The following is a 17,865-nucleotide window of genomic DNA, read 5'->3' as shown; positions in this document are numbered from 1 at the left end:
AGAGAGAGCGCACTATTGGGGAGTTTCCATCTGCGACAGTGTCATGTAAGGTGACATAGAGGCGAGACCATTCAGCAGGCGGTACCAGCATGCATTTCAGGGTGGGCAGGGGAGCATTAACCAAAACAGAACCTAATAGGAAAGTTAGATTTACACTTTTCACACGCACACTGCCATGTGACACCTCCAGTGTTTTACAAGGGAGAAATACTGCTGACTTATTCTTCACATCCAATCATTTGGATGAGTGGTCACTGGTCACCCATTCAGACCTACAGTATTAGAAGTGTTACTGGTTCGACTCTACCTAGAGCTAGACATTAATCATTTGGATAATGAAGAAAGCCTCTAACCACATTCAATGGCTTGCGGGGGCAACAAACTATGACCTTTCCAGACTTTACATAACTACTGTATAATGACTTTAATTGTGTGATCATAAGTAGGGAGGTGACCAATACATTGATTGATTGACTAATCAATCAATGGCACTATGTTTTCATAACGGTAAGAGTCTGACTTGCTATGTCCTCCAATGTCATTCCTCAAAGAGCTTTGCACACAACAGCCAGACAGTAGAGGTGCAGTTTTAAAGTGTGCAAATACCCTGACCGCATTATACTAAACATCGATCAGTACCCTTTTTCATAGGCCTGCACCAATATACTCGGGATAAACTGTAATTATTTGCAAAGATTTTGGTAAAACACAACAAAATATGTATTCACTGTTGTTGATTCGTGATCTGAAAAAGGAAGACGTTTGAATTCTAAAGGAAGCCAACAGTGCCACCTAATGACGTCAGAAAACAACTGCATTCCTCCATGTCAAACGAAACTCCACTGAATACCCATTCAAACATTCTGTCGTAGCACAGCGCTAATACAGTTTTGAATTTCTCTGCAAACACCCGGTTGACAGTTTGGATCAAATGCAGATTTCAATCTAAATACAATGTGTGAAAACAAACAGACAATCACCCCACCCAAAGTATGGACAGTCAAAGCTCATGTATTCAAACATTTCCCTCTCACCTTAAATGATCATCCTCTATTGGAAAATAAAAAACTACAGGCAGTAAATAAATAATCAGTGATGCAGTATGTGATGCTGAAATACTGTAAATAACTACAAGCATTTCCAGGTCCAGGTTGTTCCTTGCTGTTTAACTCTGTTTGACTCTGTTTGGTGCCTAATGAACACACGTTTTGTTACTAGATGGAGTGTTGCCAGGCCTAATGAACACACGTTTTGTTACTAGATGGAGTGTTGCCAGGAAATGTTCAAATGTCAGCCCTTCGATGAGTGAAGTTAAACCAAAAGGTTCTTTAAAAGCTCTCTGTGTTTATCACTTGTTGGGGATGCTATTTGAAAGAGCATAGATGACAAGACTACATGACACCCTTCACATCTACCAGGAAACGTATTTGACATTATTTACAGACTTTGAGGTGATCGTCATGGCGTTTTAAGAACTTCAGAGCTGTCGAGTAATTTCAAGGCAGCTAATGAGGAAAAAGTAGTATCTTAATTAATCAAATGTTATCCATGTCAGACATTCAAACCTATGCTGTATTGCTCTGTTCATTTTATTTATATTTCTCGTTTGTACTCAAAAAAAATAGGAACACCTAATTCCACTTTTAAATGTGAATAAAAAAATCCTAAGCATAACGTCAATAATGCAAAATAGCAACTGTCTCTGCGGTCTAAATGTGGCTTTAAATTTTGGCCATCCCCAGAAGTATTCCTGTAATCTCAGGCCTTCACACTAATCTGTCACTCCATTCTCATTCACTGACAGTAGCCATGGTGATTACGTAAATGGCTGGTTTTAGTTTACAATGGAACCGTCTTCCATTCCCTGATGGCAAAAATACGTGTGTGTATGTGGAAGGAGCGTATCCTTTCCTCGCTGTGAAAGGACATAAGAGAACTCAGTATCAATCCAAAGAATGAACTGCAGGCACTCTAGGAAATGAGCTATCCAGCCAGCGTGGCCCACAGTGAGAGTGCACTACCCCAAATTGAGATCAGGCCCATGAATGCGTTTTTCAAATTTTGTCATAATACATTTTAAAAATCTTCCCTTATGTTACTAAAACGGATAACTGAAATGTCTTAGTTGTTTCACTGGCATTTTCTCCCTCTCAATAGAAACTATCTTTCTCTGGCTTTTCATGCTATCAACACCCTGGTGACATTACAACATCCTAAGCTTCTGAAGCCTTCCAGTATCACATGGGACATCATGCCAGCTCCTTGAGAAGACAGTGGACTTTGTGTTAGATCCAAGCATCCAAACACTCACTCCCACACAGTTACTCACTGAGCTTTTCTGAAGACTTGCCACAGTTTTGACAGTAAATGTACAAACCTACGCGTTTAAATCACATCTACTGTAACTGTTTAAGTACAAATTGGTATTAGTGTGTACACAAATGCTGCCCGCTTACTGTTTCCCAAGAGGTCATGGGGCTCGGACTGCCTCCTCCCTGTCCGTCTGTCCGGCTCCTTCTTCTTCTTGCTCGCCCTCAGGCTCCCGAATCGCTTCATGGGGCACGATGGGACACAAGTATAGTGTATAAACCCAAGTAGAACATATCCAACTAAATACGAGATATGATTCAATCAAGCCTGAACAAGACCCGATTCAAGCATCAATGTTCACCTTGCAGAATCCGCACTTGAAACAAGCTGGGTCAATCTTCTCCTTTAGGAGCCCTGCCAAACTGATCCAAGGACAATACTGAGTAATGACCGTCAATCCAAGTAGATGATCCCAGGGGTTCTCTCCAATATAGGCAGCGTGGAGAGACTGAGATTAGAGCCAGCTAGATAGTTCACAGTAGAAACACAGTAGGAAGGGAAGCAGGAAAGAAATCAGGCAGACAGGCTGAAAGCTTAACCCCCAGAGGAGAGCTGGTCTCATAAATCTCCTTCAGCTCTGAATCGGCTATTCTTCTTAAACGCACTTCCCAAGAGAACCTGTTCTGTCCTTCTTTCCCTGCAGCTCTCTCTCCCTCTCTACCTTCCTCTGAATGTTTGAACGCTCTGATCCACTGAGGCGTCCAGCAGCAACAGAGTCCCTGCTGCCGTAGACTGTCATGTACAGCTGTGTGGCTGGTGTTCCTTTAAAAAAGAGACTGCATCACAGAGGCTGTAAAAGGAAACGAAACCTGCTCCCTCTCTCACACACACACACACACACACACTCTTTATCTCTGACAGCGATTGGCTCTGAGCAAAGCCCTGACAACCCCCCCTGCCTGCCGCTCAAGCTCTCCTGTTCTTCCAGAACTCTCCATCTCTCTCACACAACACACAACTTTCCTGCGTAGTGTTTCTTTAGCATGTGCTAGTGTTGATAACAGGTATCTAACAATATAACATGGTTTTATTACACAAGTGCCTCAGTAGAAATCAACAATCAGGATGGAGAATACGATGGACGTTCACTGATACGTAATATTTTTCATTCAAGGGTCAAAGACACACACTCACACACACTAATGCATGGACTAAGCCGATGCCCCAGTGACAAGCATCAGTACCTGTAAGTTACAGACCACAGGTTAGTATGAGAAGGGAAAAGTATGCTGGGAACTACCTGGCTAGTCATAGGTAAAGCCTGGGTGGTCCTGAGGATTTTTAACTTGAACAAGACTACCAATCTTGTTCAGGGAGACCATCATTAATAGCACTTTTGTAAAAATCCAACGCTTTGGAGACGTTTTTTGTGGGGTTGAGCATTCTGCCTTCTGCATGGAAGAGCAGCACACGGCCTCAGAGCTTCTTTTCTAAGCCCCTGATATGCTAAAGACTATCTGAGGTAAGCTTGAGTTGGTTTGTGTGTAGGGAGCAGTCTTTTTTAAGAGTGGTGATATTTCTTTCTTTGGGAAGTCTACGCTCAACTGAACACTGGCTGGAGCAGGGGCTGGAGCAGGAGCAGGGGCTGGAGCAGGGGCTGGAGCAGGAGCAGGGGCTGGAGCAGGGGCGTGTGTGAGAGGGAGAGCAGATTGTTTCGTCAACGCAGTCGTCGTTCTGGAAAACGCCACAGGTCAGCAGCGACCACACACAGTCAGTTGTATTGTAAACACCATGGGGCTAATGAAGTCACAACAGAGAATTCAAAAGCAACAACAAATCAACACTAACATTATAATTCCACAAAGCTCTTTACACCTCCTACCTGGGAGCCAAAGTCCATAATTAATGTTGACGACAAAGAGATCAGGAATAACCTACTGAAAGCAAACTTAAATTGCCAAATGCCCCCTCCATCCCCTCATTGATGCCCATTGCAACCCCAGAAAACTGTGACAATGTAAAAATGGCTCGACTCTTCTTCAGACGGCAGTGTTTGGCTTATATAAGAATAATTAAATAGGCTCTGATGGATCTCCTCTCATATTCATCATATCCCTGTCTCTGCCCTGTTATTTCCTGTTTAGAGGGGCACTAATGTGCCAGTAAATCTCCAAGCAACCTTATTTAAGTCAGATTTTTTTTCTTCTTGTGAGCGGGATTTTACTCATCCCTCCCAAAATCGTTTGACTTTCTTTTTTTTTTTAAACCTAAATGCAATTAGGAGTACAGGCCAAAGAGAGAAGGGTGAGAGGGAGGGGGAGAGAGGAAGAGGGGGGAGGGAGATGGAGAAAGGGAGAGGGGGAGAGAAAGGGCAAATGAGAGCGAGATAACAAGATAGAGAGGTTGTGTGAGGGAGGGAAAGAGAGAGAAAGACAAAGAGAGAAGGGCAGAGAGAGATAGCAAACAAGATGGAAGAGAGATTGTGAGAAATGTCCCTGACTTTGCTTGACCACTTGGACATTTAGCTCGGAATCCTTTCATGTACTGCTGGTACACATTCAGCAGATAAAAATGTGTGTTGGGGTGTGTGTGTGTGTATGTTGTTATCACTTGTCTTGCATCATGGCTTCAAGCCATGACCTTTACCATTATAGTCCTTACTCACAGTATAGGTCCCTTACTTTATCACACCCCAGTACTAACCCTGCAGCACTGGGGGCTCATGGGAAAACATGTACATAATAGTTCAATACATTCATAAAGGGGGGGGGGGGGGGGGGTTCAATTCTGCGGGATTCTATGACAACCTCATCTGCTGGCTGCTGAAGGTCAACTTGTGTTCCTGGACAGAATCCAGATCAGTCTAGGCCATGCTAATTACTCACCTGTTGACACCTTCTTAATAAAACCTCTTAAAACACACAAGAATTTACAGAGTGGGAGCCATGTGTGGAAATGACCTACCCGTCTGTCAAAGGTGCCTCTAACGCAGCTTGTTTTGAAGTGAGAACCTGGTGAACTTGCATGCTAATGCAGAATATGGCAACATACTAAGAACGAAATGTGAGGTCTGTACCAAACCTGTGTTCAAGGACTGTACCAGACCTGTGTTCAAGGACTGTACCAGACCTGTGTTCAAGGACTGTACCAGACCTGTGTTCAAGGACTGTACCAGACCTGTGTTCAAGGACTGTACCAAACATGTGTTCAAGGACTGTACCAAACCTGTGTTCAAGGACTGTACCAAACCTGTGTTCAAGGACTGTACCATACCTGTGTTCAAGGACTGTACCATACCTGTGTTCAAGGACTGTACCAAACCTGTGTTCAAGGACTGTACCAAACCTGTGTTCAAGGACTGTACCAAACCTGTGTTCAAGGACTGTACCAAACCTGTGTTCAAGGACTGTACCATACCTGGGTTTGTTGGCTTTCTAAAACTTTAGCTGCGCTTGATTTAACCTGTCCAGATCTGCACCAGAGGAAGATCCTTCTCTCCATCACTACATGTCAACTTCACAACAACAGAGTATAACTATGGGTTGTGCTATAAGCAAAAGAGTTGCAAACTGTTAAAGTCCCTGGCCTCACCCCCTATAGGGTGATTATAGGATGATTAGCCAATCTCCAATGAGCACAAACACCTGTCAAAACCTCTTTCCACGGCAACCAAGACTAAGCTCTCCTTGTAAGCCAAATAACTTGATATCCGTATTGAGAAGGGAGAATGGTCAGTAGTCTAACCACTGTTAATAAATAAATAATATATGGCCTAGATTGTTTGCCCATATTGTTCACCCACACATGGCAGTGTCGAAATAATTTAAAATGAGTGCAGGAAATGCAGAAATTGATAAATGCAGAAAAAACTGTATAAAACTATCAGAATGGAGAAAGACCCATTGAAATCACTTAGAATGTATGTGTTGCCACCCTAAGGTCACGCACTACTCATATAGCAAATTTAGAACTTTTATTATTTAAAATATGAAATACCGCCATTCCGTCCATTTAAAAAAAAAAAAATTCTACCGTGATCTGATATGTTGGCCATATCGCTCAGCCCTATCCAGGCCAACTATAAGGGTAGGTTTCCCACAATTCCATAACTAGAGCTCAGTATTACAGCAGAATGAAGCCAGCCAGTACAGCCACACATCTACTGTCTGGTTCATGGACAGGCCACCAATGTTTCTTACACAATCAAACAGAATGGCTAACCACAAAACAAAATGACCACACACACCAAGAGAAGACACATATTGTCATGTACGTGTGACAGCATGTTTCTCAACTCAGCAGCCCACAATCCATACAACACATCTGAATGATTGAGGGGTGTTTTAGTGTACTCACATACTTAAGTGACTTGCACCCATACTCACAATTCCAACATAATTACACATTCACAACTAAACATTGTCCTCCCTCTGTTCTCTAAAGCACGTCTCGCAATGTGGCTGAGAATGGGCCTTTCTCACAACACACAAGCATTTCTAAGGTCCTACGATGCTTTTCTTTATGCTTTCAGTTTGCCCTCCACAAGTTAGCAATTAACAGAGAGCAAAAACACTGCCTGAATTTGGAAATACAAATACACTGTAATCTGGCAAGCATTTTTGATCTAGATATGCCTTTGGAGCAAGTATTCAGCCACAGAGTTCCAGGGTACTGGATGTTCATTCCTGCCCTAAGATGGAGGGATCCATGATGGAATCCCTTTTCTGGACAGTGTGCAGAGAGATTTAGCCCAGTCATGTGGCTAATAGGGAGGCCCGACATTTACACTGACTCTGAGAACGTTGTGACTGTCACGCCGCTAAAATAAGGGCTTCTGTGACACCCTGATGTCACTCTCCTGTTCCAGTGCTAACTGGCCAGTCAGCTGCTCCACGCGCGAGGACGCTCACTGGCGATGCTCTGTTTATTTGACGGTTGCCGAGCGACTGGGGTTGTGAAAGGGGAGAGTGATTATGGGATTTCTGCTGGAGGGTTTAGGGGGAGCTGCTGCTGTGTGGTCACTCGGTACACAGATAATCACAGTGAAGCATAGGCTATACGAACACACACACATTTATTCCACACAGAGGTATGCTTCACACTAACAGATATACAAACATTTAGTCCACACAGAGGTATGCTTCACACTAACAGATATACAAACATTTAGTCCACACAAACAGATATACAAACATTTAGTCCACACAAACAGATATACAAACATTTAGTCCACACAAACAGATATACAAACATTTAGTCCACATAGAGGTATAATTCATACTAAGGGATATACAAACACAAACCATTGAAAAGCTGCTTGGGGAGGAAATGATCTACACTGACCTCTCTACCAGTAACACGATCTACACTAACCTCTCTACCAGTAACACGATCTACACTAACCTCTCTACCAGTAACACGATCTACACTAACCTCTCTACCAGTAACACGATCTACACTAACCTCTCTACCAGTAACACGATCTACACTAACCTCTCTACCAGTAACACGATCTACACTAACCTCTCTACCAGTAACACGATCTACACTAACCTCTCTACCAGTAACACGATCTACACTAACCGCTCTACCAGTAACACGATCTACACTAACCGCTCTACCAGTAACACGATCTACACTAACCTCTCTACCAGTAACACGATCTACACTAACCTCTCTACCAGTAACACGATCTACACTAACCGCTCTACCAGTAACACGATCTACACTAACCTCTCTACCAGTAACACGATCTACACTAACCTCTCTACCAGTAACACGATCTACACTAACCTCTCTACCAGTAACACAATTTACACTAACCTCTCTACCTGTAACACGATCTACACTAACCTCTCTACCAGTAACACGATCTACACTAACCTCTCTACCAGTAACACGATCTACACTAACCTCTCTACCAGTAACACGATCTACACTAACCTCTCTACCAGTAACACGATCTACACTAACCTCTCTACCAGTAACACGATCTACACTAACCTCTCTACCAGTAACACGATCTACACTAACCTCTCTACCAGTAACACGATTTACACTAACCTCTCTACCAGTAACACGATTTACACTAACCTCTCTACCAGTAACACGATCTACACTAACCTCTCTACCAGTAACACGATCTACACTAACCTCTCTACCAGTAACACGATTTACACTAACCTCTCTACCAGTAACATGATCTACACTAACCTCTCTACCAGTAACATGAGCTACACTAACCTCTCTACCAGTAACATGAGCTACACTAACCTCTCTACCAGTAACACGATTTACACTAACCTCTCTACCAGTAACACGATCTACACTAACCTCTCTACCAGTAACATGAGCTACACTAACCTCTCTACCAGTAACATGAGCTACACTAACCTCTCTACCAGTAACATGATCTACACTAACCTCTCTACCAGTAACATGAGCTACACTAATCTCTCTACCAGTAACACGATCTACACTAACCTCTCTACCAGTAACACGATCTACACTAACCTCTCTACCAGTAACATTGGTTGCCGATAGCCTGCATACCTCAGCTTGAAGGTTGAAATGTTGCGTCCTTAAACAGTGCACATAATCTTCTCTTTCCTTTTGCTTAACATACTATGTCATCTCCAGCACCTGCTTAAAGCACTGGACCGTTGTTATTGTATACTGTACTGACATGGCCAGTAGAGGGCACAATGTGTCGGGACTGAAACCACGGTGACGGGCCAGATCCAACCTTCCTATGGCCTCCTCCAACACTCACCAGTGTGCGGTAACTTAGGACCACTGGCCCAGTAGTAGTAGGATGGGACTGCAGAATCTCAAGTACACATTTGTTTGAAGGTAGACTCAGGAACATGACATCATCATACAAAGCAAGGGGACTTCTTTCTCACAGACTTTTACAACATTTAAATCTGCCAAGACTGCTACTATTGGCACTTCCCAATGTACAGTACATACAGCGCATTCGTTAAGTATTCAGACCCCTTGACTTTTTCCACATTTTGTTACGTTACAGCCTTATTCTAAAATGGATGAAGTTGTTTTTTCCATCATCAATCTACACACAATACCCCATAATTACAAAGCAAAAACAGGTTTTTAGAAATTGTTGCAAAGGTATACTACCGTTCAAAAGTTTGGGGTCACTTAGAAATTTCCTTGTTTTTGAAAGAAAAGCACATTTTTTGTCCATTAAAATAACAAAATTGATCAGAAATAGTGTATACATTGTTAATGTTGTAAATGGCTGATTTTTTAAATGGAATATCTACATAGGCGTACAGAGGCCCATTATCAGCAACATATCACTTCTGTGTTCCAATGGCACATTTTGTTAGCTAATCCAAGTTTATCATTTTAAAAGGCTAATTGATCATTAGAAAACCCTTTTGCGATTATGTTAGCACAGCAGAAAACTGTTGTCCTGATTAAAGAAGCAATAAAACTGGCCTTCTTTAGACTAGTTGAGTATCTGGAGCATCAGCATTTGTGGGTTCGATTACAGGCAAAACACCAGTCTCAACGTCAACAGTGAGGAGGCGACTCCGGGATGCTGGGCTTCTAGGCAGAGTTGCAAAGAAAAAGCCATATTTCAGACTGGCCAATAACAAGAAAAGATTAAGAAGGGTAAAAGAACACAGACACTGGACAGAGGAACTCCGCCTAGAAGGCCAGCATCCCGGAGTCGCCTCTTCACTGTTGACGAAATAGACTGGTGTTTTGCGGGTACTATTTAGTGAAGCTGCCAGTTGAGGACTTGTGAGATGTCTGTTTCTCAAACTAGATACTAATGTACTTAGTGCTCCAGATACTCAACTAGTCTAAAGATGGCCAGTTGTACTGCTTCTTTAATCAGGACAACAGTTTTCAGCTGTGCTAACATAATTGCAAAAGGGTTTTCTAATGATCAATTATCCTTTTAAAATGATAAACTTGGATTATCTAACACAACGTGCCATTGGAACACAGGAGTGATGGTTGCTGATAATGGGCCTATGTAGATATTCCATAAAAAAATCTGCCGTTTCCAACTTCAATACTCATTTAAAACATTAACAATGTCTATACTGTATTTCTGATCAATTTTATGTTATGTTAATGGACAAAAAAAATGGGCTTTTCTTTCAAAAACAAGGACATTTCTAAGTAACCCTAAACTTTTGAACGGTAGTGGATAAAATAAAAAATGGAAATATCACATTTACATAAATATTCAGACCCTTTACTCAGTACTTTATTGAAGCACCTTTGGCAGCGATTACAGCCTAGAGTCTTCTTGGGTATGACGCTACAAGCTTGGCACACCTGTATTTATCCCATTCTTCTCTGCAGATCCTCTCAAGCTCTGTCAGGTTGGATGGGGGAGTGTCGCTGCATAGCTATTTTCAGGTCTCTCTAGAGATATTCGAATGGGTTCAAGTCCGTGTCCTGGCTGGGCCCCTCAAGGACATTCAGAGACTTGTCTCAAAGCCCCTCCTGTGTTGTCCGGGCTGTGTGCCTTGGGTCATTGTCCTGTTGGAAGGGGAACCTTTGTCCCCAGTCTGAGGTCCTGGAGCAGGTTTTCATCAAGGATCTCTGTACTTTGCTCCGTTCATCTTTCCCTCGATCCTGACTAGTCACGCAGTCCCTGCCGCTAAAAAACATCCCCACAGCATGATGCTGCCACCACCATGCTTCAACGTAGGGATGGTGCCAGGTTTCCTCCAGACATGACGCTGGGCATTCAGGTCAAAGAGTTCCATCTTGGTTTCATCAGATCAGAGAATCTTGTTTCTCATGGTCTTTAGGTGGCTTTTGGCAAACTCAAAACAGTGGTCGTGTGTCTTTTACTGAGGAGTGGCTTCCATCTGGCCACTACCATAAAGGCCTGATTGGCTGGAGTGCTGGAGAACCTCCTGGAAGGTTCTCCCATCTAAACAGAGGAACTCTGGAGCTCTGTCAGAGTGACCATCGGGTTCATGGTCACCTCCATGACCAAGGCCCTTCTCCCCCGTTTGCTCAGTTTAGCCGGGCGGCCAGCTCTAGGAAGAGTATTGGTGGTTCCAAACTTCTTCCATTTAAGAATGATGGAGGCCACTGTGTTCTTCAGGACCTTCAATGGCGAACCACCAATGGGGGACCTTTTTAGTACCCTTCCCCAGATCTGTGCCTCCACACAATCCTGTCTCGGAGCTCTGTGGACAATTCCTTCAAACTCATGGCTTGGCTTTTGCTCTGACATGCACGGTCAACAGTGGGACCTTATATGGACAGGTGTGTGCCTTTCCAAATCATGTCCAATCAATTGAATTTACCACAGGTGGACTCCAATCAAGTTGTAGTAACATCTCAATGATCAATGGAAACAGGATGCACCTGAGGTCAATTTCGAGTCTCATAGCAAAAGGTCTGAATACTTATGTAAATAAGGTATTTCTGAAAACCTGTTTTTGCTTTGTCATTATGGGGTATTGTGTGTTGATTGATGAGGAAAACAATTTATTTAAACTATTTTAGAATAAGGCTGTAACGTAACAAAATGTGGAAAAAGTCAAGGGGTCTGAATAATTCCGGAATGCACTGTACATGGTAGATAAAAGCCTTTCTGCACTTCCTTACCAGATGCAATCTACATTCAAGCGATCTATACAGTCCTGTGACAATATATATAACCTAGCGTGCAAGAAATGGCACATGACGTCTTAACGTCATTGCAACCAGTTTTTCCAGTGGGAACAATGATCTGTACACCGATGTTGTCTCTGCAGAAGCCCCTAGTTATCTCTGGAAAAACAACTCCATCAAAACAACATTCCAGCAGGTCCAGGGGTCTAATCGGACCTCCAGTGGCCTAGATACACAGACCACTCCTGTGTGTGTGTGTGCGTATCAATGGTGTGTGTGTGTGAGTGCATGTGCGTAAGAGAGAGACAGTGAGAGAAAAAGAGGGAGCAGTTGTTTTGACCACTTATGCTCTCTGTATGAGGTCAACCTGGCATTATGCAACAGATCTCGTACTATTGTCCTACTGTCTGGTGATGCAGATGAATTAGTGTGCTTGTTAAAATCTCACTTCTGCAATCTGACATACTTTTTTATTATTGGTGTGCTTGATGAAAACAGGGACACTACTGTTATTAGTGTGCTTGATGAAAACAGGAACACTACTGTTATTAGTGTGCTTGATGAAAACAGGAACACTACTGTTATTAGTGTGCTTGATGAAAACAGGAACACTACTGTTATTAGTGTGCTTGATGAAAACAGGAACACTACTGTTATTAGTGTGCTTGATGAAAACAGGAACACTACTGTTATTAGTGTGCTTGATGAAAACAGGGACACTACTGTTATTAGTGTGCTTGATGAAAACAGGAACACTACTGTTATTAGTGTGCTTGATGAAAACAGGAACACTACTGTTATTAGTGTGCTTGATGAAAACAGGGACACTACTGTTATTGGTGTGCTTGATGAAAACAGGAACACTACTGTTATTAGTGTGCTTGATGAAAACAGGGACACTACTGTTATTAGTGTGCTTGATGAAAACAGGGACACTACTGTTATTGGTGTGCTTGATGAAAACAGGAACACTACTGTTATTAGTGTGCTTGATGAAAACAGGGACACTACTGTTATTAGTGTGCTTGATGAAAACAGGAACACTACTGTTATTGGTGTGCTTGATGAAAACAGGGACACTACTGTTATTAGTGTGCTTGATGAAAACAGGAACACTACTGTTATTAGTGTGCTTGATGAAAACAGGGACACTACTGTTATTAGTGTGCTTGATGAAAACAGGAACACTACTGTTATTAGTGTGCTTGATGAAAACAGGGACACTACTGTTATTAGTGTGCTTGATGAAAACAGGAACACTACTGTTATTGGTGTGCTTGCTTCAGCAGGAGCACTAGTTTAATCAGACATACTGCCTTGTCACACTACTGGTATCTGACATACTTCGAAGTCTATTATTCCGGAATCTCTTGCTCTTACATTGCTTATACTAGACAATTCAATAACTTTGTCCCACAATTGCCATGTTCATTCATAGTAATGTATTTGACCATATGTTTTTTCCAATTCAAGACATTGCAAAGATTAACTGTAGAATAGGATTTTTTGTACAGATTTTGTACTGAGGATCTTGGGTTGTCATTTATTTACACACAGAAAGTGTAGACCACTCCAAGAACTATATTATCCAATATGGAACTTTTTTATTTACCAAACTGAGTATACAAAATATTAAGAACACCTGCTCTTTTCATGACATACTGACCAGGCGAATCTAGGTGAAAGCTATGATCCCTTATTGATGTCACTCGTTAAATCCACAGGAGACAGGTTAAAGAAGGACTTCTAAGCCTCGAGACAATTGAGACATGGATTGTGCATGTGTGCCATTCAGAGGGTGAATGGGCAAGACAAAATATTTAATTGCCTTTGAAAAGGGTATGGTAGTAGGTGCCAGGTGCACTGGTTTGTGTCAAGAACTGCAACGCTGCTGGATTTTTCACACTCAACAGTTTCCTGTGTTTATCAAGAATGGTACACCACCCAAAGGACATCCAGCCAACTTGACACAACTGTGGGAACCATTGGAGTCAACATGGGCCCAGCATCCATGTGGAACACTTTCGGCACCTTGTAGAGTCCATGCCCTGACGAACTGAGGCTGTTCTGAGGGCAAAAAGGGAGGGGATGCAACTCAATATTAGGAAGGTGTTCTTAATGTTTGGTATACTCAGAGTATACGAGATGTTTGTTTTGCAAAGTTCAATGAACGTGTTTGATTGGAACCTCTGGATTTGACCTCTCCAATAAAAGCTTCTACTGAACTTCATGTGTTGCATGGTTGTTGTATATGTGAGCCTTGTTATAGAAGTATATGATCATGCAAATGGTTTTTGCACATGTTCTTACTTTTGCAAATCAGGTTCTGGTCAATTAACAAACTTGTTTTTGTAATAAGGGGAAATACACAGATGTGCTGGTGAGAGCTTAGGTTAGACCAAGGAGGTAGAACAGAGAGTGAGTGCTGCCCTAACCAATGCAAATTCTCATTGTCCCAGCGGAAGCACACCTTTTTATGAATCAGAGCTTAATTTCACCTTTTGTCACCTGATGAAGATCCTTCTGCATGAAAACGTTGGTCAATAAAGGTGGTAATTGGGAGCATATGCAGAGTACAGGCCTTTTGGTTATTTTCTATTTCCAAATAACACATGACTTGCCTAGTTAAATAAAGGTTAAATAAAAAAAAATGCTTTCCCAATATTGCAGTCAATATACAGTACCACTCAGAAGTTTGGACACACCCACTCAATCAAGGCTTTTTCTTTATTTTTCACAATTTTCTGCATTGTAGAATAATAGTGAAGACATCAAAACTATGAAATAACACATATGGAATCATGTAGTAACCAAAAAAGTGTAAAACAAATCTAAATATATGATATATTTTAGATTCTTCAAAGTAGCCACCCTTTGCCTTGATGACAGCTTTGCACACTCTTGGCATTCTCTCAACCAGCTTCATGAGGTAGTCACCTGGAATGCATTTCAATTATCAGGTGTGCCTTGTTAAAAGTAAATCTGTGGAATTTCTTTCCTTCTTAATGCGTTTGAGCCAATCAGTTGTGTTGTGACAAGGCAGGGGTGGTGAGTAGGTGTGTCCAAACATTGACCAGTACTGTATATAAACATTGTATTTCTGTTGTACTCACTCCTTCTGTTCTACCTAGTTGGTCAAACTTCTCAAATCTTTTATATTTATATATTACACACTGTGATAAATAATGTACATGTCTGTAAATAGATTGGTTGTTTTTGTGTTAAACAATGTAGGAGCCAGACCAGGATGAAGTACCTGCGGATACAGGTGTGGTAGACACTTCCAATGGTTGCCATGGGAGTCCTATCAGAGATGATTTTGGACCGGTAGGTTTACGATTCCTGCTTTTTGTCTGACCCGTCGGTTGTTTCAGGCTGGGTAAAGGACAAACTGGGAGTGGTTACATCTGTGAAAGTTTGGAGAAGTGGAATTGTTTGTATTTTTCGTGCATCCTCCACCCAGAGGCAGCGGGCGCTGTGCTTCATGCGTCTCGGGGCTCAACCTGCGTCTTGCTTTACTCTCCGGAGCAGGGAGCCGCTCAAAGGAGTGATCAGTGTGGTAGCGTTGAGTGTAATGGTGAATCAAATTAAAAATAATATTCCTAGGGCCTCCCGGGTGGTGCAGTGGTCTAAAGGCACTGCATTGCAGTGCTAGCTGTGCCACCAGAGATTCTGGGTTCGAGTCCAGGCTCTGTCGCAGCCGGCCCAGCGTCGTCTGGGTTAGGGAGGGTTTGGCCGGCAGGGATATCCTTGTCTCATCGCGCACTAGTTACTCCTGTGGCGGGCTGGGCTGACCAGGTCGCCAGGTGTATGGTGTTTCCTCCGACACATTGGTGCGGCTGGCTTCCGGGTTGGAGGGGCATTGTGTCAAGAAGCAGTGCAGCTTGTTTGGGTTGTGTTTCGGAGGACGCATGGCTCTCGACCTTCGCCTCTCCCGAGTCCGTACGGGAGTTGCAGCAATGAGACAAGACTGTAACTACCAATTGGATACCATGAAAATTGGGGAGAAAAATAATAATAATCCTGGTATTTATGACGCACGCCATTTGGTAAGATGTAGACCCGGTGGCAATGGCGAGATTGAAAATACCCTGTGTCTTGAGCTTTGACAGAGTTTCTAGCTGATGAGGTTATATTCACTATTCTGTGAATGTTTCCAATGCTGAGGCAGTGAAGAGAGTAGAGGATAGCCCAAGGGTGAGTGATTTGACTGGGAGCCCCCAGTGAGTAGGCCTGAAGAGAGAGATCCAGAAAGAATGAGGTTTAGTAAGGTTGGATTTGTTGCGTTTATAGCCATTGTGATCAACTGCACTGATGGAGCGGAAATCACAGAAGATAGATGTGGTAGTTGCAGCAGCAGATAAATATTTGGGTGTGAGAGATTTTAGTGCAGAAGATCTTCAGGGAGTAGACGGCCTGGTGTAGGATTGTTTAGGGCCAAGGTAGTAGGATGGGGTGGTGGGTTTTGGGGGTAGTGTATAGGTGCAGGATTTGATGGTTGTGCAATTTAATATTATCCCCTTCCCTTTTATTTTGTGCCCAAAATTAAATTGACAACCTGAACGCCGACCTGCAAAAGGCGCAACACAGAGTCTAGTTTGCCAGAAATTCACACGAAGAAGAGATTCTAGAGCGGCGCCTGAGCCTGCGTTTTCCACCACCATCAACAAAACAGAAAATTATGGAATTTCTTGTGGAAAAATAGTGTTGCATCCCTCCAATAGCGTTCCAGACACTTGTAGAATATATGCCATGGTGCATTGAAGCTGTTCTGGCTCATGGTGGTCCAATTAAGACACTTTATATTGGTGTTTATTATTTTGGCACTGACCTGTACGTGTTTGATTGTAACCTCTGGATTTGACCTCTTCAATAAAAGCTTCTACTGAATTTCATGTGTTGTATATGTGAGCTTTAATGTAGAAATATACCAGACTGGAAAGTTAGGCAAATAGTTTTGCTCATGATCTTACTTTTGCAAATCAGTTTCTGGACGATTAACAAACTTGTTTTTGTAGTGAGGGGACATACACAGGTGTGCTGGTAAGAGCAATGGATGTCTACATTAGACTTTTTGGACACTACCACTACAGTCTTACGGAAGAAAAGACTGCTCCGACACTCCAGGTTAGAAATGTCTGAATTTCATAATTTTTTAAGTTTAAATGGTTGGATTGTTGTAGGAGACTAGATGTTTAAATAACATTAATGTTTAGCATGCTGCTGTTATATTTTTTTGCTTTTTTATTTTACAGTCTAAAATGTACCTAGATTTTACTTATGTAAAAGCTCAAACTATTTATTGTGAATCGTAATATTTGATTAAAACCCTTAACATACAGTAGATTAACAGATAATATCTGACTGAGTTGTAAACAAATTACTTAGGTAAAACGTTTTCCTGGCATGATTTAAAATACCATAATACTACCCTATGGCAGAATTAAATTGCAATACATACAGAATTGAGATACATATAGAATTGCAAAATGTATCAAATTGTTATGTCTATGTATTGTGATACAAATCGTATTGTGAGGTCTCTGCCAATACTCAGCCCTAATAACTACCTTATTAACAATACAAGTCTGGTAATTACAAGGGATATTCAATTAGTTACAGTACCAGTCAAAAGTTTGGACACACCTACTCATTCAAGTGTTTTTTATTTTTAATATTTTCTACATTGTAGAATAATAGTGAAGACATCAAAACTATGAAATAACACATATGTAGTAACCAAAAAAACATTAAACAAATCTAAATATATTTTATATTTGAGATTCTTCAAAGTAGCCACCCGTTGCCTTGATGACAGCTTTGCACACTCTTGACATTCTCTCAACCAGCTTCATGAGGTTGTCACCTGGAATGCATTTCAATTAACTTCTTATGGCTGCAATCCCGTTAATGGGATGATATGACAACAGCCATTGA

The 17,865-nt window shown here is 42.0% G+C and overlaps 1 protein-coding gene across 4 annotated transcripts in view; it reads right to left on the bottom strand.

Annotated features, from left to right (window-relative positions):
- Positions 1–17,865, bottom strand: part of LOC120051009 (5'-AMP-activated protein kinase subunit gamma-2-like) — a 105,265-nt gene that overhangs the window by 42,781 nt on the left and 44,619 nt on the right. Inside the window, exon 1 of one of the 4 annotated variants that reach the window (XM_038997585.1) lies at positions 2,457–3,165. The exons of the other annotated variants lie outside the window; for them this stretch is intronic. Within the exon in view, the coding sequence (XP_038853513.1) occupies positions 2,457–2,556 (100 nt within the window). The 5' untranslated portion in view covers positions 2,557–3,165. Of the gene's footprint in view, positions 1–2,456; positions 3,166–17,865 lie in introns of those variants that run through there. 4 annotated transcript variants of the gene reach the window in all.

This window comes from Salvelinus namaycush, chromosome 7, assembly GCF_016432855.1.
Source record: "Salvelinus namaycush isolate Seneca chromosome 7, SaNama_1.0, whole genome shotgun sequence".
Classification (NCBI taxonomy): Eukaryota; Metazoa; Chordata; class Actinopteri; order Salmoniformes; family Salmonidae; genus Salvelinus; species Salvelinus namaycush.
Note: the sequence above shows the minus strand (reverse complement) of the source record. Positions and strands in the feature narration are given on the sequence as shown.